Here is a 23,933-nt window from a genome sequence, read left to right on the forward strand (position 1 = left end):
ACACTCCAGCCCCCTACCCAGGAGCCTCTAGGACTAATTAGGTCAGGAAAGGGGAGAGGGAGAGCCTCCAGGTCTGGAAATGGCTGGGCGACGCCTCTAGTCCTGCCAGCCCCATTGGCAAGAAAGGGAAACCGAGGTGAACAGCAGCTTACTGGTGGGAATGGAAACCAGTGGAGCGACTCTGGAAAACCGTCTGGTAATTAATTCCTCAAGAGAGTAAACACAGAATGAACACGGTCCAGCAGGTCCAGGCCGAGGTATCTACCCAAGAGAAGGGGCAACACACATCCACATGGAAACCTGTACATTACTGGTCACAGCCACTTCCTTTATAACGTCCGAAAGCTAAACCAACATAACGCCACCAACGAATAAATGGATAAACTAAATGTGGTCCATCCGTGCAATGGAATACGATTCAGCCATAAAAAGGAATGAAACACCAACGCAGGCTACCTCACGGATGAACCTTGAGAACAGGATGCTGAGTGACAGAAACCAGACACAAAAGGCCACGTATTGTATGATCCCACTGATACGAAATGCCCAGAAGAGGGAAACCCATAGAGACAGAAAGCAGACTAGTGGTTGGTTGGGAGGGAGGGGGAGGAAGGGGGGTGGGGGGGGAGGGGGGGAGGGGAGAGAAGGAGGTGATAGTTCAGGGAACAAAGTTCTTTTTGAGATGGTGAAATGTTCTCAGATCGATTATGGAGATGGCTGTGCACATCTGTGAATGTGCGAAAACCCACTAACTTGTACCCTTTAAATGGCTGAATTGTATGCCATGTGGATTACATCTCAATAACGCTGCTTAAATGTTTTTAAAAAGAGGCTGCTAGAGACATCCCAGAAAGCATGCCCAAAGGGGAGCCAGGCCGCAGGCTGGGAGCCTGTCACCCACCCCAGGAGAGGCCCTGGGCCCCGCCCCTGAGCCGTAGGAGCCCCCCACTCCCTGTCTGGCTCTGCCCCCTGAGAGGACCTGGGAGCAGTAAGAGGCCAGCTGCTCACAGTTTCTCAGTGGCCTAAGCGCACGGACCCCAGGTTGAGGGGCAGCTGTCACTGCAGAAGAAACTCCGGAGCAAAGAGCTCTTCCCTCCTAAGGGTCCACGACACTGAATGCTCACCACAGGCCAAGAGCTGCGTCAGTGAGCCTTTTCCCCGCACCAACTCAGCGCTCCCTCATCCAGATCCTCGGCTTCCCCATTTCACAGATGAGAAAACCGAGTCCCTTTCCCAAGGCCACTCGGCAAACACACGGTGAAGCCAGGTTTAAAATTAGGCTCCAAACGCGTCCGATTTTCTTCTACCCCACAGCCTGCACACACGCACACGCACGGGGATCCCTCGTATCCACCCTATGTGCGTGTCCCCACGCGCTGCCCCCCGTGGTTCTGCACCCACCCGCTCGGCAGGACAGTGACGGTCCCAGGCAGGTGGGCACTCTGGCCATTTCTCCCAGGACTCCAAGGCCACCAGCTGGGAGTTTCGGTGCTCCCTTGTTTCCTATCTCTGGTGACACATAGGGTGACGGGTGCCTGAGAGAGAAAAGGCCTGAGTCTGCTTCCCAGCTCTGCTGCTGACATGGCATCTTCCCATCAGTCAAATGATACTGACAACAGTAATAATAACAACAACAGCAAGAACTAACGCTCAGCACTTACTCTCCGTCAGGCTTTCCAAAACTCAGTGTGGTTAATCTTCACTACAGCCCAGTGGGATGTGTGTTATTATTAGTCCCAGTTTACAGATGACGAAACTGAGGCACAGAGAGGTTAAGACACCTGCTGTGAAGTAGCAGATCTGAGAGCTGAACTCCGAGGACCGGGCCCAGAGCACGGGCTTTCCACGATAAACTGGGCCAAACGGGTTGGACTCCAGCTGGTGAATCCTGCAGCCCGACTGGCTGGGCTTGGGAGCGTAGCTGGAGCGCCGACGCACCCCCTCTCACCCCCGGTGCGGCCTGCCCGTCGCTACCTGCCCGCCCCTCTCATCCGAAGGGTGGATCTCCTGCCCCCTTCCGAGGACAGGGCAGGGCTTGGCAACAGACGACTTCTCCTTCCCTTCACCCCCACCTGCCCCCCTGCCCACCCCCTCCCAGAGCGTCCCACCCTGTTCCCCAGCTCACCAGCTCCACCTGGGGCCCCAGGCCTTCCAGAATCCGATGTGCAGCCTCGGCCTTCTTCTGCAGGGTGACGGAGAAGAGGAGGAATTAAAAAAAAAAAAACACCAGCGCACACACACACACACACACACACACACACAGAACAGCAGGCAGCTGCCCAGCCCAGCATGCCCGTCCAGGCCCAGGGGCGGAGACGGGGCCGGGGAAGGGTCCCCCTACAAGCCCTCCCGGGGCTGGAGACAAACACAGAGGGCCTCAGCATCCCCGCAGTGGCCCTGGCAAGCCCGCCAAGTTTCGGTTCGAACAAACGCACCCTGTTCTCTGGCGCCGGGCCCCTGAAGCCCCCAGCCTGACGCCCCCCAGGGCCCGGGGCGGGCACAGCTCCCGCCAGGCCCGAGATGCCTTCCTGCGCCTTGGAAGCCGGCTGGGTGTCTACAATTACCTCCGCAGTCAGGGGGCAGGAGGAGGGGGAGGGAGGACGAGATAGAGGCGCTGGGAGATACCCTTTCTAGGATTCTTGTATTTCACAATCATGTGACTATTTCTGAGCTGCCCTGGGGCCTCCCCGCCTCCCCACTCACAACCCGGACTTATTAGGAAAACAGGAACATATGGCAGAAAGGGCTTAGCGGCTGCGAATTCAACAGGCCGGACCCCCGGGGCCCCTGGCCGTGAAGGCGGACATTGTGTCTGGTCCAGGCCCCCAGAAAGGGACCACAGGGCCCGCTCGGCCGGGCCAGCCTGGGGACGGGGTGGGCAGAGAGCTGTGGAAGGTGATGACTTCAGGGCGGGTCTCTGTCAGATGGAGAGCGGGGTGCCCACGGCGCACACGTGGGAGACCTGAGCCCCTCCTGCGACCCAGGAAAGGCTGGGTGCTCCTGACTCAGCCAAACTCAGGAAGACCATCCAGGACTCAGTGCGGGCTGGCAGGACAAGCCAGGCAAGACACCATCAACAGGTCGAAACCGTCTCTCAATGATCCCCGAATCCAGACCCACTAAACGCGGGTGACCCAGAGCCCTGCTTACAACAGAATTCGAGGCCCAGGCTTCGGGTGTCGTAGCAGGGAGGAGCGGTGCTGGCAACAGGCCAGCCTCACCCTCTCCCCCAGCCCCCATGACAGAGGGTAGGTATGTAGGTGGGCTCAAGCTGGCGCCTAGAACTAGCTCCGCCTAGAGCCCTGGGCCCAGCCCACCCAAGAGCAAGCCATGATCTCGGCCCCCTTTGTGCAAGCCAAAACCCTGAGAGCAGCAGCCTCAGAGCGTGGCTGGGGGCCGGGAAAGCAGGGGGCAAATTATTACTGTAACGATGGCCATTTTATTGAGAACCTACTATGAGCCAAGCACTGAGCACACGGCACGCATTATTAATACTTGAATCACACATAACACGAAGTCAGGCAGGTTTAAGGAGTATCCCCATTTTACAGCTGAAGAAACTGAGGCACAGAAAGATGATGTAAGGAAAAGTCCTTTTTCTGATCTCCAAGCTCCAAGAGGGGAGAAAGATATGGGCTGGTCCCATCCAGGGCCTCCACTAGGCATGGGTCCAGCGTCTTCTATTGGGGGAGGGGGGGTGCAGAGTGGGAGAGGTTCCAGCCTGGCCACACCTCAAAGCCAGAAAGTGTCAGCCATGGGGTATCAAAGATAGAAGAATTCCCTAGCTGGACCAAGTGAAGGACTAGGTATAGGGCGAGGAGGGAACAGGGTAGCTTCCCGAACATTTGAGCACTCACTCTGTATTAAGCACCAGGGCATGAAACAAAATGAATGATACCGGCCTCTGCCTACAATGAACCCAGTCTAGTGGGCAGTTGGTCATGAGCAGTGATGGCAGATTAATATGCTCAGGCAGGAAACGAACGTGTGGTATACGGGGGAGGCATTAAGCGGGTCAGAGTCACTCTCTCCAGAAAGGTAACAGGGGGGATACACAGCTGGGTTTTGAAGGATCAGTAGGAGTTTGTGTGCACTTATGAGGCTCTGTCAGGAACAGCAGCAACTGCCCATCTAGATAAAGGAATGATGCCAAACACAGGAAGGGCAGGGCCGGAGCAACTGGGCCACTGGAAACTGCCGCATCACACGACTGGGCCTGGGTCTCAGATCTGGGACCCGTATAGGGCCTCTAGAAGCCTGTGTGTGTCGTATGAACCAGAGTGCATTCCATCTTCAACCACATCTTCACTGTCTCAGGAACACAGGCACCTGGGGAGGGGGCTTCCTGTAGCCCCTGGAGAAGAGACCAGGGAGGAGCCCCTTCCTTACCTGCCAAAGCCACGGGGAGCCCAGGCGGCCAGGTGCACCCTGAGCCACCAACTCTCCGTCATACACCTGGCGTGAGAGCTCCTTTGCTCCCTAACAGACCCTCCCCCAGGCTCTGCTCTTAAGCCCTGTGCGGCCCTGGGGCCTTTTAACACAACTCAGTTTCCAAAAGGCTGCACACCTGCGATTCACCCAGAAGAAACCTGCCACAGAACAGTCCTAAAGTCCACTGGAACACGGGGCAGTGGGGCGGCCAAGAGCAAGACTACACGGCCAGCCAGCCTGGGCTCTGACCCACTTGCCAACTGCGTGGTCTTGGGCAAGTCCCTTCACCACCCGAGCCTCAGCTTCCTCATCTACGAAAGGGGGATAACATCAGCACCGCCCCATGCAGCTACTAAGAGAATTAAATGAGCTGACACACGTACCACGCGAACATCAGGATCTGACACGCGGTGGGAGCTGGGTAAGGGCCGGCTGTTATGATTATTGCTGTCAACAATAACGACAAGGTCACGGCTCACACCAGGTGACCCCCTACACGTGCCGGGGCTGGATCCGCTAGAAGCCCCATCTGTGTGGATTCCTGCAGGAAGCCTCTGCGGAAGGTTCTAGCATCAGCCCCATTTGCACACAAGGAAGCTGAGACTGGGGTCACACAGCCGACCCAAAGCGCGCAGCTCAAGTGGCAGCTAAAGGCTGGGACAGGCAGGCCCTGAACCGGCGCCCCACCTCTTCACGTCTTCGCGGGGACACTTCTTCCACCTCGTGCTACCACACTCCCGCTCCCGGCTTCACGGGTCCAGTTTGTATGGGTGTGGGGTGGGTACGAAATCTGCTGTCAGCTCCCGGGGAGCTGGCGGGGATGTCCTGCCTCCCGGGCCCCTCCCCCAGACGGCAGGCCTTTCAAGAAGCACACATCTGTCCAGCAGGGGCCCCCGTCTGGGAGTCCACTCTGCTCTAACCCTCGGCAAGTCGCTTCACCCGCCTGGACCTTAGTCTCCCCATCCGCGCGACAGCCGCGCTCACCCCGGGTACCAAACTCCCAGGACCTTTTCAAGGAAGTTCTACGAGGAACAAAGTGTATGCTGTCGCTTCTGTTTTAATGTCCCTCTGCAAATGGAGGGGAGGCTCCCTCCAACACCCTGGAATGGAGCACCGCCACAGATTCAGACCCACACTAGGAACTCCCTCCCACCCGCTCGGCTGACGGCTTCTCGCCACCACGAGAACCAAAGCCAAACTCTTGGCCAAGGCCCACCGGGTCTCCCACAGCTCCTAGCCTTTGGGAAGTCACTGCCTGAGGTCACCCTGCTCAGCTGCAGGGGACAAACCAGGAGCACAAGCCAACAGGACGGGACAAACCGCCCGCCCCTGGCTTCGACCCGCCGCCAGGGCTCTTGCCTGACACTGGGGGCTCGGGCTGGGGTCTCACAGGGAGACGGCACTCCTCCTGCTGGGGACCCCAGGGTCCGAGCGGCCTGGCCTCCCGGGGGCCAGAGCACCTGGGGCACGAAAGACCTCAGTCACCTGTGCAGACAGGTGCACACGAGCCCCGTGGACCCACATGACCAAATACTACGTCTACATCTATAAAAGCACAAACATATACACACGTGTGTCACACCAGACGACTCACACACACACGCCTTCACACATGCATGCGCACAGCATGCACAAATACACTGTGTACCCAAGCGGACACGTGCATGTGCAAAAGTATAAACACACAGTCACACACGTGCCCCACGCGAGCCACTTTGCGTACACCTGCGCACAGCCACTCACGTGCCTCTACACGTGCCACAGAGCTAACGAGTTACCCACAAACGCCCGGGTGTATCCACGCACACATAACCACAGCTGCGCCCACACGTGCCGACCCAAACACACGTGTGTCCACATATATATGTGTGTGGATGCACAAGCGCACAGAAGTCACGGGCTCTACCGGGGCTGAGCCACGCACACCATTTGCACACATGTGAGCACAGCTTTCCACAGTTACACACGAACCCACACACATGCGCACGTGTACCCCCCCCCCACACACACACACACTATCCCAGCTCCTGATGAGCAGGGCGGCCGGACCTCACACTGACCAGCCCCCTGGCCGGCGCCCCACCCCTGGGAGCCCCCATTCTAGCTCGTCAGCTCCAGCCTGAGCTCCTGGCCTCACCCTCCTCTACTGCAGAGTGAAGGCAGCACCCACGTACCCAGGAAGCCCAGGAGCCCAGCCCCTATCTCCCGCTAGGGCCCCGCTGCCCAGCCCTCCACACCGCGTCCAGGTGCCAAGCGCTACAGCATTTCGGGGAGCAGTTACCCCCGAGGCCCGGCGTCCTCGTCTGTACCAGCAGCCGGAAGACCCCTTCCAGAGCCCTCCCGGGTGTGTGACGGAGACGACTGAGTGAGTGAGGCGGAATTCGTGGACTCCTGTTCACAAGTCCGTTAGGACGACGCTCCCTGTAGGCGGAGGAATTTGGAGGAAGCCCTGGATGCCAGGAGCAGTTAGGACGGCCAGACGCAGAGGCAGAGGCAAGGGCCCGGCTCGGGACGGGGCCTGAGCCGCTGCTCTGAAAGCCCCGAATCACGACTCGGGTGGGAAGGGCGTCTGAAGCTGAGAATCAGGGTGCCTGGACCCCCAGAATGCTCTATAAAATGCTTCCCAGTCTTGGTCATTACCAAGAGGGTCGCTCGTCTCTGCCCTGCTTAGCCATAATCACCAGTCTTGGTCATTACCAAGAGGATCGCTCGTCTCTGCCCTGCTTAGCCATAATCACCAGTCTTGGTCATTACCAAGAGGGTCGCTCGTCTCTGCCCTGCTTAGCCATAATCACCAGTCTTGGTCATTACCAAGAGGATCGCTCGTCTCTGCCCTGCTTAGCCATAATCACCAGTCTTGGTCATTACCAAGAGGATCGCTCGTCTCTGCCCTGCTTAGCCATAATCACCAGTCTTGGTCATTACCAAGAGGGTCGCTCGTCTCTGCCCTGCTTAGCCATAATCACCAGTCTTGGTCATTACCAAGAGGGTCGCTCGTCTCTGCCCTGCTTAGCCATAATCACCAGTCTTGGTCATTACCAAGAGGGTCGCTCGTCTCTGCCCTGCTTAGCCATAATCACCAGTCTTGGTCATTACCAAGAGGATCGCTCGTCTCTGCCCTGCTTAGCCATAATCACCAGTCTTGGTCATTACCAAGAGGATCGCTCGTCTCTGCCCTGCTTAGCCATAATCACCAGTCTTGGTCATTACCAAGAGGATCGCTCGTCTCTGCCCTGCTTAGCCATAATCACCAGTCTTGGTCATTACCAAGAGGGTCGCTCGTCTCTGCCCTGCTTAGCCATAATCACCAGTCTTGGTCATTACCAAGAGGGTCGCTCGTCTCTGCCCTGCTTAGCCATAATCACCAGTCTTGGTCATTACCAAGAGGGTCGCTCGTCTCTGCCCTGCTTAGCCATAATCACCAGTCTTGGTCATTACCAAGAGGGTCGCTCGTCTCTGCCCTGCTTAGCCATAATCACCAGTCTTGGTCATTACCAAGAGGATCGCTCGTCTCTGCCCTGCTTAGCCATAATCACCAGTCTTGGTCATTACCAAGAGGGTCGCTCGTCTCTGCCCTGCTTAGCCATAATCACCAGTCTTGGTCATTACCAAGAGGGTCGCTCGTCTCTGCCCTGCTTAGCCATAATCACCAGTCTTGGTCATTACCAAGAGGATCGCTCGTCTCTGCCCTGCTTAGCCATAATCACCAGTCTTGGTCATTACCAAGAGGGTCGCTCGTCTCTGCCCTGCTTAGCCATAATCACCAGTCTTGGTCATTACCAAGAGGGTCGCTCGTCTCTGCCCTGCTTAGCCATAATCACCAGTCTTGGTCATTACCAAGAGGATCGCTCGTCTCTGCCCTGCTTAGCCATAATCACCAGTCTTGGTCATTACCAAGAGGATCGCTCGTCTCTGCCCTGCTTAGCCATAATCACCAGTCTTGGTCATTACCAAGAGGATCGCTCGTCTCTGCCCTGCTTAGCCATAATCACCAGTCTTGGTCATTACCAAGAGGATCGCTCGTCTCTGCCCTGCTTAGCCATAATCACCAGTCTTGGTCATTACCAAGAGGGTCGCTCGTCTCTGCCCTGCTTAGCCATAATCACCAGTCTTGGTCATTACCAAGAGGGTCGCTCGTCTCTGCCCTGCTTAGCCATAATCACCAGTCTTGGTCATTACCAAGAGGGTCGCTCGTCTCTGCCCTGCTTAGCCATAATCACCAGTCTTGGTCATTACCAAGAGGGTCGCTCGTCTCTGCCCTGCTTAGCCATAATCACCAGTCTTGGTCATTACCAAGAGGATCGCTCGTCTCTGCCCTGCTTAGCCATAATCACCAGTCTTGGTCATTACCAAGAGGGTCGCTCGTCTCTGCCCTGCTTAGCCATAATCACCAGTCTTGGTCATTACCAAGAGGGTCGCTCGTCTCTGCCCTGCTTAGCCATAATCACCAGTCTTGGTCATTACCAAGAGGGTCGCTCGTCTCTGCCCTGCTTAGCCATAATCACCAGTCTTGGTCATTACCAAGAGGGTCGCTCGTCTCTGCCCTGCTTAGCCATAATCACCAGTCTTGGTCATTACCAAGAGGATCGCTCGTCTCTGCCCTGCTTAGCCATAATCACCAGTCTTGGTCATTACCAAGAGGGTCGCTCGTCTCTGCCCTGCTTAGCCATAATCACCAGTCTTGGTCATTACCAAGAGGGTCGCTCGTCTCTGCCCTGCTTAGCCATAATCACCAGTCTTGGTCATTACCAAGAGGATCGCTCGTCTCTGCCCTGCTTAGCCATAATCACCAGTCTTGGTCATTACCAAGAGGGTCGCTCGTCTCTGCCCTGCTTAGCCATAATCACCAGTCTTGGTCATTACCAAGAGGGTCGCTCGTCTCTGCCCTGCTTAGCCATAATCACCAGTCTTGGTCATTACCAAGAGGATCGCTCGTCTCTGCCCTGCTTAGCCATAATCACCAGTCTTGGTCATTACCAAGAGGATCGCTCGTCTCTGCCCTGCTTAGCCATAATCACCAGTCTTGGTCATTACCAAGAGGATCGCTCGTCTCTGCCCTGCTTAGCCATAATCACCAGTCTTGGTCATTACCAAGAGGATCGCTCGTCTCTGCCCTGCTTAGCCATAATCACCAGTCTTGGTCATTACCAAGAGGGTCGCTCGTCTCTGCCCTGCTTAGCCATAATCACCAGTCTTGGTCATTACCAAGAGGGTCGCTCGTCTCTGCCCTGCTTAGCCATAATCACCAGTCTTGGTCATTACCAAGAGGGTCGCTCGTCTCTGCCCTGCTTAGCCATAATCACCAGTCTTGGTCATTACCAAGAGGGTCGCTCGTCTCTGCCCTGCTTAGCCATAATCACCAGTCTTGGTCATTACCAAGAGGATCGCTCGTCTCTGCCCTGCTTAGCCATAATCACCAGTCTTGGTCATTACCAAGAGGGTCGCTCGTCTCTGCCCTGCTTAGCCATAATCACCAGTCTTGGTCATTACCAAGAGGGTCGCTCGTCTCTGCCCTGCTTAGCCATAATCACCAGTCTTGGTCATTACCAAGAGGGTCGCTCGTCTCTGCCCTGCTTAGCCATAATCACCAGTCTTGGTCATTACCAAGAGGGTCGCTCGTCTCTGCCCTGCTTAGCCATAATCACCAGTCTTGGTCATTACCAAGAGGGTCGCTCGTCTCTGCCCTGCTTAGCCATAATCACCAGTCTTGGTCATTACCAAGAGGATCGCTCGTCTCTGCCCTGCTTAGCCATAATCACCAGTCTTGGTCATTACCAAGAGGGTCGCTCGTCTCTGCCCTGCTTAGCCATAATCACCAGTCTTGGTCATTACCAAGAGGGTCGCTCGTCTCTGCCCTGCTTAGCCATAATCACCAGTCTTGGTCATTACCAAGAGGGTCGCTCGTCTCTGCCCTGCTTAGCCATAATCACCAGTCTTGGTCATTACCAAGAGGGTCGCTCGTCTCTGCCCTGCTTAGCCATAATCACCAGTCTTGGTCATTACCAAGAGGATCGCTCGTCTCTGCCCTGCTTAGCCATAATCACCAGTCTTGGTCATTACCAAGAGGGTCGCTCGTCTCTGCCCTGCTTAGCCATAATCACCAGTCTTGGTCATTACCAAGAGGGTCGCTCGTCTCTGCCCTGCTTAGCCATAATCACCAGTCTTGGTCATTACCAAGAGGGTCGCTCGTCTCTGCCCTGCTTAGCCATAATCACCAGTCTTGGTCATTACCAAGAGGGTCGCTCGTCTCTGCCCTGCTTAGCCATAATCACCAGTCTTGGTCATTACCAAGAGGGTCGCTCGTCTCTGCCCTGCTTAGCCATAATCACCAGTCTTGGTCATTACCAAGAGGGTCGCTCGTCTCTGCCCTGCTTAGCCATAATCACCAGTCTTGGTCATTACCAAGAGGGTCGCTCGTCTCTGCCCTGCTTAGCCATAATCACCAGTCTTGGTCATTACCAAGAGGGTCGCTCGTCTCTGCCCTGCTTAGCCATAATCACCAGTCTTGGTCATTACCAAGAGGGTCGCTCGTCTCTGCCCTGCTTAGCCATAATCACCAGTCTTGGTCATTACCAAGAGGGTCGCTCGTCTCTGCCCTGCTTAGCCATAATCACCAGTCTTGGTCATTACCAAGAGGGTCGCTCGTCTCTGCCCTGCTTAGCCATAATCACCAGTCTTGGTCATTACCAAGAGGGTCGCTCGTCTCTGCCCTGCTTAGCCATAATCACCAGTCTTGGTCATTACCAAGAGGGTCGCTCGTCTCTGCCCTGCTTAGCCATAATCACCAGTCTTGGTCATTACCAAGAGGGTCGCTCGTCTCTGCCCTGCTTAGCCATAATCACCAGTCTTGGTCATTACCAAGAGGATCGCTCGTCTCTGCCCTGCTTAGCCATAATCACCAGTCTTGGTCATTACCAAGAGGGTCGCTCGTCTCTGCCCTGCTTAGCCATAATCACCAGTCTTGGTCATTACCAAGAGGGTCGCTCGTCTCTGCCCTGCTTAGCCATAATCACCAGTCTTGGTCATTACCAAGAGGGTCGCTCGTCTCTGCCCTGCTTAGCCATAATCACCAGTCTTGGTCATTACCAAGAGGGTCGCTCGTCTCTGCCCTGCTTAGCCATAATCACCAGTCTTGGTCATTACCAAGAGGGTCGCTCGTCTCTGCCCTGCTTAGCCATAATCACCAGTCTTGGTCATTACCAAGAGGGTCGCTCGTCTCTGCCCTGCTTAGCCATAATCACCAGTCTTGGTCATTACCAAGAGGGTCGCTCGTCTCTGCCCTGCTTAGCCATAATCACCAGTCTTGGTCATTACCAAGAGGGTCGCTCGTCTCTGCCCTGCTTAGCCATAATCACCAGTCTTGGTCATTACCAAGAGGGTCGCTCGTCTCTGCCCTGCTTAGCCATAATCACCAGTCTTGGTCATTACCAAGAGGATCGCTCGTCTCTGCCCTGCTTAGCCATAATCACCAGTCTTGGTCATTACCAAGAGGATCGCTCGTCTCTGCCCTGCTTAGCCATAATCACCAGTCTTGGTCATTACCAAGAGGGTCGCTCGTCTCTGCCCTGCTTAGCCATAATCACACTGGACAAAAAACTTTTCTAGTAAGACGCTTAAAAGCGAAGACCAAAGGGGACCTGGGTCCTACTCTCTGATTTCCTTCTCGCCCTCAGCCATCAGAGGGCCTCCAGGAGTTCTGCTTCCTCGCCATCTTCGGACAGGCCACAGTCCTCTCCACTGCAAATATCCTTCTACCTTTTCCCAACAGAGCCCATCGTGCAGACGTAGCTCAAGTCTCCCCCAGGACGTCTACCTGGATTGCCCACTGCCCTAAATTCCTAGAGCACCAGCGCTGTGCCAGTTGTCCCTTATTTACACATCCTTCGCTAGCGCTGACGAATGCTGCTTGTGTTTGTTTTACCCAAACTCAAAGTGTGAGCATCCTCCCAGACCCACCAGACCTCCGCCTCCCACCCCCGACACACTCCCTTTGAAGATCAGTGGAGACCCTGTCTCCTCTGTGAGCCTTCGCCTGAGCTGTGCCCCCCGCGCCCGAATGCCCTCCTCGGGGCGACGGCCCACCCACTGCTTCCAAGAGGCCTTTCCCAGTCCTGGCCCTGCAGCGCCCGTTCCTGCCCCTCGGGGCCTAGAAGAACCCTGTTTCCTGTTCTGCCATCTGTGTGCACCTGCCCGGCCCCGCCACGCAGCCACCCCCCCTCCCCACCCTGTGCGCGCTGACGCCTCGTCCTCGTGCCCCAAAGGGATGATGAGCCAGAGCCCAGTCTGCAGAACAGCCACACAGGCCCTGCCTGGCGGGAAGCTGCGTTTTCCAGCCGGTGGGGCATTTAGAGACAGACCCTTGTGTCCGCCTCTCAGAGGAACCAGCAGGAAAGGAAGGAAGATTAAAATTTAATCCGATTGATCCCCCAAGGGGCGGTAAGTCCTGGCTGTTCCTGCCCAAGGCATCTGAGGGGCTCCTGCCCACTCGGCTTCCGGCCCCTGAGGCTCAGCCCAGGCAGGGGGACCCCCGCCAACCTTCACTGGGGGCAGAGGCCAGTCCCCACAGCCCCCAAACCAGAGGACTCTTCCGGAGGAAGAGTCTCCCTACCCTCTGCCATTCATTCATTTGTTCAGCAGACATTTAGTAAGCACCTACTGTGTGCCAGGCACTGTTCTAGGTGCTAGAGATATAGCTGGGAGAGAAAGACAGATATCCCTGTCCTCACAGAGCCTCTGTTCACAATAAACACAATAAACAAGAAAACATGAATTATGTCCAGTGGGAACAAGGGCAAAGGACAAAATTAAAGCCAGGGAGAGGAGGCGTTGACGGTTTTCAGGATTAAACAGAGGGTCAAAATGGGCCTTGGCTGAAAAGGGGACATTTGAAGAAACAGCTGAAAGAGTGAGAGAGCGAGCCCAGTGGGAAAAAGGAGCTGCGGGCAGAGGGTGCAGCCAGTGCAAAGGCCCTGAGGCAAGAGCACGCCTGCATAGTCAGGAAGCACAAGGGTCAACGGGGCTGGGGCAAAGTGAGGCAGAGATGAAAGGAAAGAAAGGGGGATCGGGACAAGGAGGGGCAACTTCCTCAGGCCCTCGTTGTGCCTGCATGTGGTGGCTTGAGTGTGATTCCGTCTCCCCCCATCAGAAAGCCAACATGAGTGGGCTGGGGCCGAGGCCACCACTGCACCCCCAGTGCCTGGAACAGTGGCAGGCCCAGAGCAGATGTTCAGTTACACGGCTGCTGAATGAATGAATGAATGGACAGGCCCTGCACACCTGAAATTACCAGGCAGAGGCCTGGTCTCAGAATCCCAGGAACCAGGGTTGGAGCCCTAGCCCGACACTCACTAGTTGAAAGGCCGCGGGGAAATTAACCAGGGCTTCTATTTCCTCATCTGAAAATATGGAGTAGGGGTGCTGACCCCCACTTACTGTCAGAACCCCATCAGGATGAAATCAGCATAAACGGGCATAAAGCCCCCAGCCTGAGGCGCTGGCGGGGAGAGAGGACAATGCCTGTGCTCTGGGACCCCAACTTGGGAAGCACCAGCCCAGGGTCGGGGGCACAGGCTGCACAGGCCTCGCCAGCCTCCGCTCCACTGCCCCTGACCTCCTCTTGGGACAAGCGCCCCCCTCCTCTATCTATTCCCTGGGGCAGGGCGGGGAGGGGGCTGACTCCACCACCAGACTCCAGAGGTTGGCCTAAGATCCAGCCCTGACCAATCAGCATACTCAAATCCACTGGCCTCCACTGGCTGAGAAGTGGGCTTGTGACTCCAGCCAGCCAATGAGAGCCAACCCTGGGACTGTTGCTGAGACGTCTGGGAAGAGTTTCCCACCTGGCCTGGGAGCGGTCAGTGGGCCTAGAGCTGCGGGCAGTCATTTCTCCATGTCCTGGGAAACCCCGCCTGGGAATGACACTGGCACAGAGAGAGCAGAGGTGGGGACAGAGCGCTCCCAAACATCTTTGTTTGAGCACCTGAGTCCACACATACTTGAAGTAAACTAACACCAACTTTCATCACGAGACTCAATAACCCCTCTTTAAGCCTCAACCAGTCTGAGCTGAGTTTTTGCCTCTTGTACCCAAGAATCTTGACTTCCTGGACCCTTCCTGGCACAGCACTTCACAGTTTACAAAGCCCTTCCAGTCACCGTCTCAGCCACATCAACTCTGTGGCCTCAAGAATGTGGCCAGGGGGACTTCCCTGGTGGCGCAGTGGACAAGAGTCCGCCTGCCAGCGCAGGGGACATAGGTTCGAGCCCTGGTCCGGGAAGGTCCCACATGCCGCGGAGCAACTAAGCCCATGCGCCACAACTACTGAGCCTGCGCTGTAGAGCTCGTGAGCCACAACTACTGAGCCCGCGCGCCACAACTACTGAAGCCCGTGCGCCTAGAGCCCGTGCTCCGCAACAAGAGAAGCCACCACAATGAGAAGCCCGCGCACCACAATGAAGGGTAGCCACAGTTCACCGCAACTAGAGAAAGCCCGCGTGCAGCAACGAAGACCAACGCAGGCAAAAATGAAATAAATAAATTTATTTAAAATAAAGAAAAAAAAAAAAGACTGTGGCCAGGACCCGGGACGATGGAAGGCCTGGAAGTGAAATAAACCACCCAGCTCATGAGGGCACAGGCTGGACTGGAATCCAGGCCCACCCACCACCCTCCCTCACACAGAGCTGCAGAAAATCAGGGCAGGAGGAAGCGGGAATTCTGGCAGGGAGACCACCCAGGGTAAGACCTGGGAAGGGGTGTCTTAACTGCTCTTGGGGGAGGGGGAGTGCTGAGGCCAAGGAACCAAAGACCAATCAGATCTGTAGCTATAGCTCTTTGGGGAGAACCTGGTGAGACCCGGAGGGGACCCCCCAAATTACTGCTTAGGCAAACCCCCAGGGAAGTGCGGACGAGTGGCTGGGATGGAACATGGAGCCAACTTCTCACAGGGGGCACCAAAGGCCTGTGCCTTCGAGTCTGGCTGGGGAGGGCTGAGGGCTCCAGCCTGCTAGAGTCTGCCGGCCCCCAAAAGACTGAGCCCCCAAAAAGGGCCAAGGGCACTGTGGTGACATCCTGGGCAAAGCCATCAACCTGCCACCACAGCTGCTGGAAGGAACTGTGCCTGCTTTCCCACCCAAGGATCAGGGAGGGCAGGCAGAGGGGCTGCCAGGGTGACAGATCCAGGAGCTCTGCTTTTGTCCCCCTACCACAGGCTCCTGGAGCCACCTCAACCCTGGCTCTGATCCCCAGCCTCAAAGCTCACTTGCTGTGCAGTCTCAGGTAGGTCACCTTCCCTCTCTGAGCCATGGCTTCTTTTTTTTTAATGCCATGGCTTCTTTATGAGTGAAATAGAGAGAATAATAGTACCCATCTTAAATGGGTCTGGAGAGGAATAAATGAAATCATGCAAAATATAAACAATAACAAGAAGAAAAGAATAACAAAGACTACAACAATGACAACAATTAATAGTGCCAGCTAGCACCTACATAGGGCCAGGCATTGTTCCAAGGGCACTACATAATGAACTCATTTAACCCCCACACCATGGTATAAGGTAGGTGCTATAATTATCATCATTTTACTGGTAAGGAACATGGGTTGCAGGGAGACTTAATTAATTTGCCCAAGGTCACAGTGCCAGGAAGTGGTAGAGATGGGATTTGAACCCAGGACATCTGGCTAAAGCACACGTGGCCCCTTAGTTCTCCTATCACTGTGATTGTTATTAGTGTTATTTGGGGTAGGGAGCCAGGGCATGGAAGGGTGACCGGCCCTGCAAGGCCCAGCACACAGTTCCCAGGCCTCCAGCAGGTTCCGTCTCATCCTGCATCTGTTGCAGCTTCAAGAGGTGGAGGCAGAGCCACCAGTTGATCCAATAGCTTCCTGCCTGGAGCTATAGCCCTAGGCACATGTTCCCAGGCTCTAGAGCAGCTCAAGCCTTGGGGTTCAGCCCCTGGGAGACACTCTGCTCTGGGTACCTTGAGCCCCTCCCCCTCCAGACACCCAGCAGCTGCCCTCCACAGATCTCTGTAAGCCCCCACTGTCTGCTACAGACCCTGCGTTCAACCATCCAACAGCCCTTTCCAGGGCTAAATGTAAGCAGAGGCCAGTGCTGACGAATCAGGCCCTGGGATCTGATGGCCCACGGGTTCAAATCCCAGGTCCATCGCTTCCCAGCTGTGTGACTTTGGACAAGTCACTTAACCTCTCTGGGCCTCAATTTCTCCCTGTGTTAAATGGAGACAATCACCATACCTACCCTCTGAGGACTGCTATGTAAAACACCTGGCCCATCGCCTGGAGGAGCTGTTCAACTAATGTTTGCTGTCGTGATGAGTAATATTACTATTGTTTTCTGCATTACAGGAATTTCTTCTGCATGAGTACCTAAGTGATTGCCCATTCCCCCCGCTGATCAACTGGCCCCTGAAGCTCTCCTATGACCTGATGCCTGCATTTTCCTTTGCAGCCCACAGGCCAGCCACGGTCCACACCAGTCGGCATGTCTGAGCAGAACAGACCACAGCCACACCAAGATGGGTCTCCAGTGGCCACCCTTTCCCCCTCCCACACACACACCCAGGTTTGTGGGGGTGGGGGGGGTGGTCATACAGGTTCCCATTTCACAGATGGGAACACCAAGGCCCCGGGAGAGAGCCAGGCCCTTCACAGCGACACCTGCATCCCACCTGGTGGCCGGCACAGGGAGAGCAGGAGAAGCTGGTGTAGGGGCTCTGCGGGCAGGTCAGGGCGTACCCGGTTCTCGTCGTAGATGATCTGCACCAGACTGCGATGCTTCGACTCGATGGGTGGTGGCGACACGGGCTTCTCGGGCTCCGGTGGCTTGGCGGCCTCCTCCTCCAGCTGTTGCTGTGGGGAGCGAGCAGGGAGAGTGGAGTGGTGAGCACGCCAGCAGGAGGAAGGAGAGACAGCGCCCCCTGCCCCTGGGCGGGAGGGCAGCACCCTTGGGCGGGAGGGCGGGTGGCCCCACACAGGAAGTCAGGCTGCTAACCATTTCCCCTGAGTCACCCGCAGGGACTCCGAGCCCCGGAGAGGCCCCAGCTCCCAAAGGGGAGGGCCCAACCAGGGCCAACTCCGGGCTCTGCAGCCAGCCTTCCCGGGTTCAAGTCCAACCTTGGCGATTTATCCGCTAGGTGAGCATCAGGGAGCAGCTTAACTCCACTGTGCCTCAGCTTCCACATCTGTAAAGTGGGGCTCGTGGCTGTGCCTCCCTGATGAGTTAATGTATGTACTGTGCAGACTGGGGGCTCGCTGAAGGCCAGCCGTTATCCATTATTTCAACCATCAGTACCGTCATCCTCAGGAGCGGCTGTGGCGACTCTGGACCCAAACTGTCCAGACCAGACGCTATTTCTACTATTTACTTGCTATGAACCTTGGGAGCTTGCTAAACTCCTGAGCCTCACTTTCCTCATCTGGAAAGTGGGGATAATTCAAGTTTCCATCCTAGAGAGTTGATATGAGAATGAAACAAGCTGAAGCACGTAAAGCACTCAGCACCTAAAAGGCAGCTTCTCATCATCATCGTCATCTGCCCTGCGGTCTTCATACTGGACCCCCCTCCTCCAAATGCCATAAAGGACTTCCCTTCATGCTGCTGTCTGCTTTATACCCAAAAGGCAAAGCAAAGACCAGAGAGCTTAAGACACTGGCCCAAGGTCACACAGGAGGCCAGTGCCCAGGTGTACAATCTGAGAGGCCATCTTGAGTGAGATGAGAACACTGTTCGTTGCTCACAAGGCTCACACATCCTGCCCTTGACCATTCTGCTGGCAGAAGGCCTGGAGGGTTGAGCCGAGCTGCCTCAGTCCCACAGTGACCCCTGTTGGTAGCTTTCAGAAGGGCAGCCAGCACCTGCCAAAACACTGAAATCCCTCCAAACAGTGCGAAACAAACTAAGCCAGGAAATGGAAGGCATACACGGCCAGAAAGGAGATTCTCGCCAGTCAGTGCAGGTGCCCCTCCCCGAGGCACCAAACGTTAAACACAGAGTTACCACGGGACCCAGCAATTCCATCCCTAGGTACAGACCCACAGAATCGAAAACAGGTGCTCAGAAACATGAACGCAAAAGTTCATGGCATGGTTCACGATAGTCAAAAGGTGGAGATAACCCAAACGTCCATCAGCTGACGCATGGATAAACAAACGTGGTCCATCCATCCATACAGTGGAATATTACTTGGCAGTGAAAGGAATGAAACACTGGCACAGGCTGCAGCATGGACGAACCTTGAAAACATGATGCTGAGTGGAAGATGCCAGACACAAAAGGCCACACAGTGTTTGATCCCACTTATAGAAAACATCCAGACAAATCCATAGAGGCAGAAAGCGGATTCGTGGCTGGTGGGGACGGGAAAATGGAAGTGACTGCGAATGTGTACGGGGCCTCCTTTTGGGGTCATGAAAATGTCTTGGAACTAGAACTAGATAGAACGGGTGGTGGCACAACGCTGTGAATGTACTCAAGGCTGCTGGGTTGTCCACCTTAAGATGAGTCATTCTATGTTTTGTGAATTTTAGTTAAAAAAGAAAAACGCCAAAGTGGAATTAAAACCCAAAAATCTATCGAGAGCTGCCCTGAGCCACGTGGCTTCTGGCTGCAGTCACAAACGTGTGCACAAGGCCTGTGGCTTCAGCCTGGGCCCAAAGCCAGGCCCAGGGGGACTAAAGGTCCCAGCACTCCACGGGCCTTGGCCACGCCTGCCTGACTCCAACCGGGGCCCGGCCCCCCTACGTGCTGAGCTGCCATCCTGGAAACCCACCTACCACCCCCAGCTGGCCGAGCCTCACTGACCAGTCCAGCTTCTGGACCATCCTCAGGTCTCCCCAGGCGAACGACAGCCCCGAGGCCTCTTGGGATCAATGCTCCCTCCCACTGCACATCTTTCCAGTTCCACTCACATAGCCCTGAACTGGCTTCCGGGAAGCATCTCTCACCAGCCTTCCCTCTACTGCCCATGGTGGCCAGAGTGGGTCCTTGAACCTCCACGGAGCCCATACATCCTCACCTGGAGGGGATCGGGTGTGACCCTGCTTCCCCCAGGGTCAACACGTGTGTCACACTATCTCAATCCACAGTTTTTAAGGAGCACCTACTCCGTGCTGGCGTTGCTAGGAGCACAGCAGGGAACAGGAGACAAGAACTGTGCTTTTGCACCGTTGTCGTGAGACGACCACGGTGTCACAAAGCAAGATATGTATTAGTTCAAATGGTGACACCATCAGGCAGGATAACGGGCTGGAGCAGGGGTGGCAAACTTTTTCTGTAAAGGACCAGGAAGAAAATATCTTAGGCTCTGTTGGCCACACAGTCTCTGTCGTGACCACCCAGCTTTGAGGCTGTATCATAAAAGCAGCCACAGATGATGTGTAAACAAATGGACGTGGCTGTGTGCCAATAAAACTTTATTTACAAAACCAGGCACCGAGCTGGATCTGGCTGGATTTGCTGACCCCCAGGGTGGAGGATGGCTGGGGATGAGGACTCCTGTAAAGGCTAGGGCGGGTCCCTCAGTGGAGGGGACATCTGAGCAGACACCTGAAGATGCCACAGACGGAAGCAGGAGGAGACCCAGGAAAAGGCAGATTATCAACTTTCTATCAAAAATATTAAAACTAAAATTACAAAGTTAATATTATTAATCTTTACGTTAATTTTTCTTTTGGTTTCGACAGTGACAACAAGGACTTCTTTTCACCACATGACTCTGTTCTCTCCTCACAACCTTATGAGGTGGTGTCACATCTGTGCCCATCTTACAGACAAGAAACCGAGGCTCAGAGAGGTGAATGTTCCAAGGCAGAGTTAGGAGGCCCAGCTCATACAGCTTCCAGAGCCAGGGTCAGAGTCACGTGATACCTCCCCCCACATTGTGGATGAGGAAAGTGAGGCACAGAGAAGTAACTGCCCACCCCACATGTCTGGACAGCCTGCCTGTAAATGCTGACCTCCCACCCATCGCTCCTGTGCCGTCCCAGGACAGTAGCCACACGTGGCTATTCACGTGTAAATTTCATTTCAATTCAAATTAAACGACATTAAAAATTCAGTTCCTCAGCTGCACTAGGCACATTTCAAGGGCTCAACAGTCACATACCGGTAGTGGCTACCATTGTGGACAGCCATTGTGGACAGAACATTTCTGTCATTGCAGAAAGCGCCCTCGGACAGCACCACACAAAACAGCTCTCTTGTCCAATAAATGTAAAGGGCATAAAAATGAGCCAGTACGATGGGCAGTGCTCAGCACGTGTTCACAACTGCTCTAACTACTAGTGTTGATATCTTCTCAGCGGCAGCTGCTGCTGAATCGGGAGCTGAGAGCCGCCACTGCCCCACCCACACGCACCTGCTTCTTCTTCAGCTTGGAGATCTGCTGCTCTACCATGGTGATCTCGCGGTCCACCCGATCCATATTCTGGATCAGCTCCTCCTTGGAGAGCCGTGGAGGTACCAGCTCCAACTCAGGGTCAGCATGTGGGGGGCTGGGAGGAGACACCGGCTCCAGCTTGCCTGTCAGGCTGCGGTCCTGTGGTGGAGGAAAAACAGGTGTGGAATCAGCGCAGGGGGCACCCCCATCCCCCCAAAATCCACAAGTTTCCAGCCATGACTTCAGGCACCAACACACCGGGCATCTGTCGTGCCAGCCCCCATGTGCCAAATACAGGGTTGTTTACTGATCCCACCTCGCTGTCTTTGCCTTCACTGGTCCTCCTGCCAGGTGTTCCTTCCGCAGCCTTTTCCAAAGTGCAGATCCTTTTTACCCTCCTACACGCAAGTTTCCCCAACCGTCCCTCAAGTCGTGAAGCCCTCCCTCTTTCCTTTCCCCATAACACACCTCTCTCTTACCCCACTTACCCCGTCTGTGCCCTCCCACCAGACCAAGCTCCTCGAGAACCAAGACCCACGACCTCCAGACTGATGCTCCGTGAACACTTATTCACGATGCTCAGTCCAAACCAGCAAGTTACAGAATATCACACACAGTGCAAACCCAGTTGTGTAGACAATATACACAAACACACAGGAAAACTATGAGAACGGGATACAGAGACGTCAAAAGTAGTTACCGGGGCAGTGGGGGAGAAGGCGGGTATTTTCACTGTCTTCTTTTTAATTTACCAGCGTTTTTCTGATTTTCCTTCACTGAGTATTACTCTTTGTATAATGAAGTTGTTTTCAAAAATGTGTTAAACAAACAAGGGAATCCTTCATTGAGTTATTCGGCGACTCCTTCATTTCAACAACAAAAGTTTATTGAGCATCCAAGCTGTGCTGGATACTCAATAAAAAAATAAAACCCAGTCCTTGTCCCGGAGCACTCACCTGTACAGCCCCGGGTTCAAATCCCAACCCACTCTGCCACCTCCCAGCATCATCATGACCACAAGCAGATCATCTGCCTCCGTTTCCTCATCTGTACAATGGGACAAGTCCCACCTCCTGCCTGCTGCGAGGCTTGAATGAGTTAATATGTGCAGAGCACTCAGCTCAGAGCCTGGCACACTGTCAGAGCTCCACAGGCATTGGCTGGGGTTGTCCTGCCCCCAAACCCAGCCCCGCCCTGTACCATCCTCAAGGCCAAGCCAGCAGCTGCTGGCAGAGGACAGAGGACACATTATTCCCGGGGACAACTGCAGCCCCAGGGCTGCCAAGTGCCACCCCACCCCCCAGCTCGAGTTGAGCAGAGCCTGTGCCATTCTAAGTCCACCCCTCCTGGCCTCGAGGCCTTTGTCCTACACACACACACACACACACACACACACACACACACACACACACACACCACCGAAGCCCACAGGGCTCCAGTGTCTGGGGATCACCCTGGCCTCATCGTTGCCATCTGAGACGTGGGAGAGCTGGCGTCGAGACTCCCAGGCCCTCCACACACCCAGAGCCCTGGGGGCAAAGGCAGAAAAGATCTCAAGCCCTTCAACAGCTCTGATGTGGCCCTGCCCCATGGCTCTGAGGTGGGCCTCCACGCTCCTCGGGGACGCCTAGGAAACCGAACCAGGCACCGTCCCAGTCCTCGGCACACCCCACACCCTGGCCCCGGCTGTGGCTCTCCCAGGGGGCTGCCCCTGCATCCCCATGGCACAGATGAGGGTACGGGAACCTGCAGGCACAGGCCTGGCACGGCTCTAAGCCAGCGGTCGGCACGCTTTCTGTCAAGGGCCAGGTGGAAAAACACTTCAATCTTTGTAGGTCAGACGGCCTCTGTCCCAACTACTCACCCACCACTGTAGTGGGAATGCAGCCACAGACAGGACACGAAAGAATGGGCATGGCTGAGTGCCAATAAAACTTTATTTACAGACCCACGCTGAGGGCCAGGTTGGAGCTTGCCGAGTTTGCCAACCTGTGCTCTTAACTCACATAATTGTCACAGCCCACGCTGGAAGTGAAAATATGGTTTTCCCCATTTTCCAGATGAGGAAACTAAGGTCCAGTGAGATTCAACGACGTGCCCGAGGTCACCAGCCACAAAGCGATGGAGCCTTGGCTTGGAGGGCACAGGACGGGAGAGACCAGGCCTCATTCAGAACTCTCCAGAAGCAGGCAGAGCATGCAACCAGGTTGCTGGGGGTCCCACAGCAGAAGCGGGGTCGCCACCATGCATTCATTCATCCCTCAGAACCATGTGTCTGGGCAGAAAAGCAAGAGTAAGATCCCTTCCAGGGTCTAAGACCCCCTGAAATTAGAGGCAAAACTGTGCACAGAAGACAGATCCCCTAGAGAAATACTCAGAAGGAGTGTGTGTGTGTGTGTGTGTGTGTGTGTGTTTAGCCCTAACTGCTCCCAGATAGGAGGGCGGAGGGCAGACACAGGGGCTGCAGGCACCTGACCCCACACACGCCAGACTAGAAGCAGCCTGCGCACCGTGGCATCTCCGGACCTTTGTACCAGCCACTCCCTCTCCTAACTGCACCTTTCTGCCACCTGAAATCAGACCCCCCCCATCCACGCCCCCTCCCCCAGCCCTTAACTGAGATCTGCCCCTTCCCTCTGTGCCCCAGGGCGCTTGGCTGGTCTCCCTCCACAGCCTCAATCATTTCTCAGGGTTCTTTTTTTTGCTGGGGGTGGCTGCGTTGGGTCTTCGTTGCAGTGCGCGGGGCTTCTCACTGCAGTGGCTTCTCGTTGCGGAGCACGGGCTCTAGGCGCGTGGGCTCAGTAGTTGTGGCTCGCGGGCTCTATAGAGCGCAGGCTCAGTAGTTATGGCACACGGGCTCAGCCGCTCCACGGCACGTGGGATCTTCCTGGGCCAGGGCTCGAACCTGCGTCCCCGGCATTGGCAGGCATATTGTTAACCACCGTGCCACCAGGTAAGTCCCATTTCTCAGGCTTCTTGAGACAAAAGGCTTTGGCGATATGGTTCCTGGAGCCCAGTCCTGCTACCTGCTGTAGGAAACCACTCTTCTGCCCACCTCTGATCTTCCACCAGGACTGAGAAGGGACGGAGAGGAGCACAGCAAG

The 23,933-nt window shown here is 55.4% G+C and overlaps 1 protein-coding gene across 30 annotated transcripts in view; it reads right to left on the reverse strand.

Moving 5' to 3' along the window:
* NCOR2 (nuclear receptor corepressor 2) overlaps positions 1-23,933 on the reverse strand; it is a 226,907-nt gene that overhangs the window by 119,396 nt on the left and 83,578 nt on the right. For 29 of the 30 annotated variants that reach the window (XM_067701126.1, XM_067701137.1, XM_067701121.1 and 26 more), the window contains 3 exons: positions 20,809-20,988; positions 17,189-17,302; positions 2,126-2,182 (listed from right to left, as the gene is read on the reverse strand). In XM_067701126.1, coding sequence (XP_067557227.1) covers positions 2,126-2,182; positions 17,189-17,302; positions 20,809-20,988 — 351 coding nt within the window. The remainder of the gene's footprint in view (positions 1-2,125; positions 2,183-17,188; positions 17,303-20,808; positions 20,989-23,933) is intronic. The other variant, XM_067701135.1, reaches the window with a different exon arrangement.

Source organism: Pseudorca crassidens, chromosome 12, assembly GCF_039906515.1.
Source record: "Pseudorca crassidens isolate mPseCra1 chromosome 12, mPseCra1.hap1, whole genome shotgun sequence".
Lineage (NCBI taxonomy): Eukaryota > Metazoa > Chordata > Mammalia > Artiodactyla > Delphinidae > Pseudorca > Pseudorca crassidens.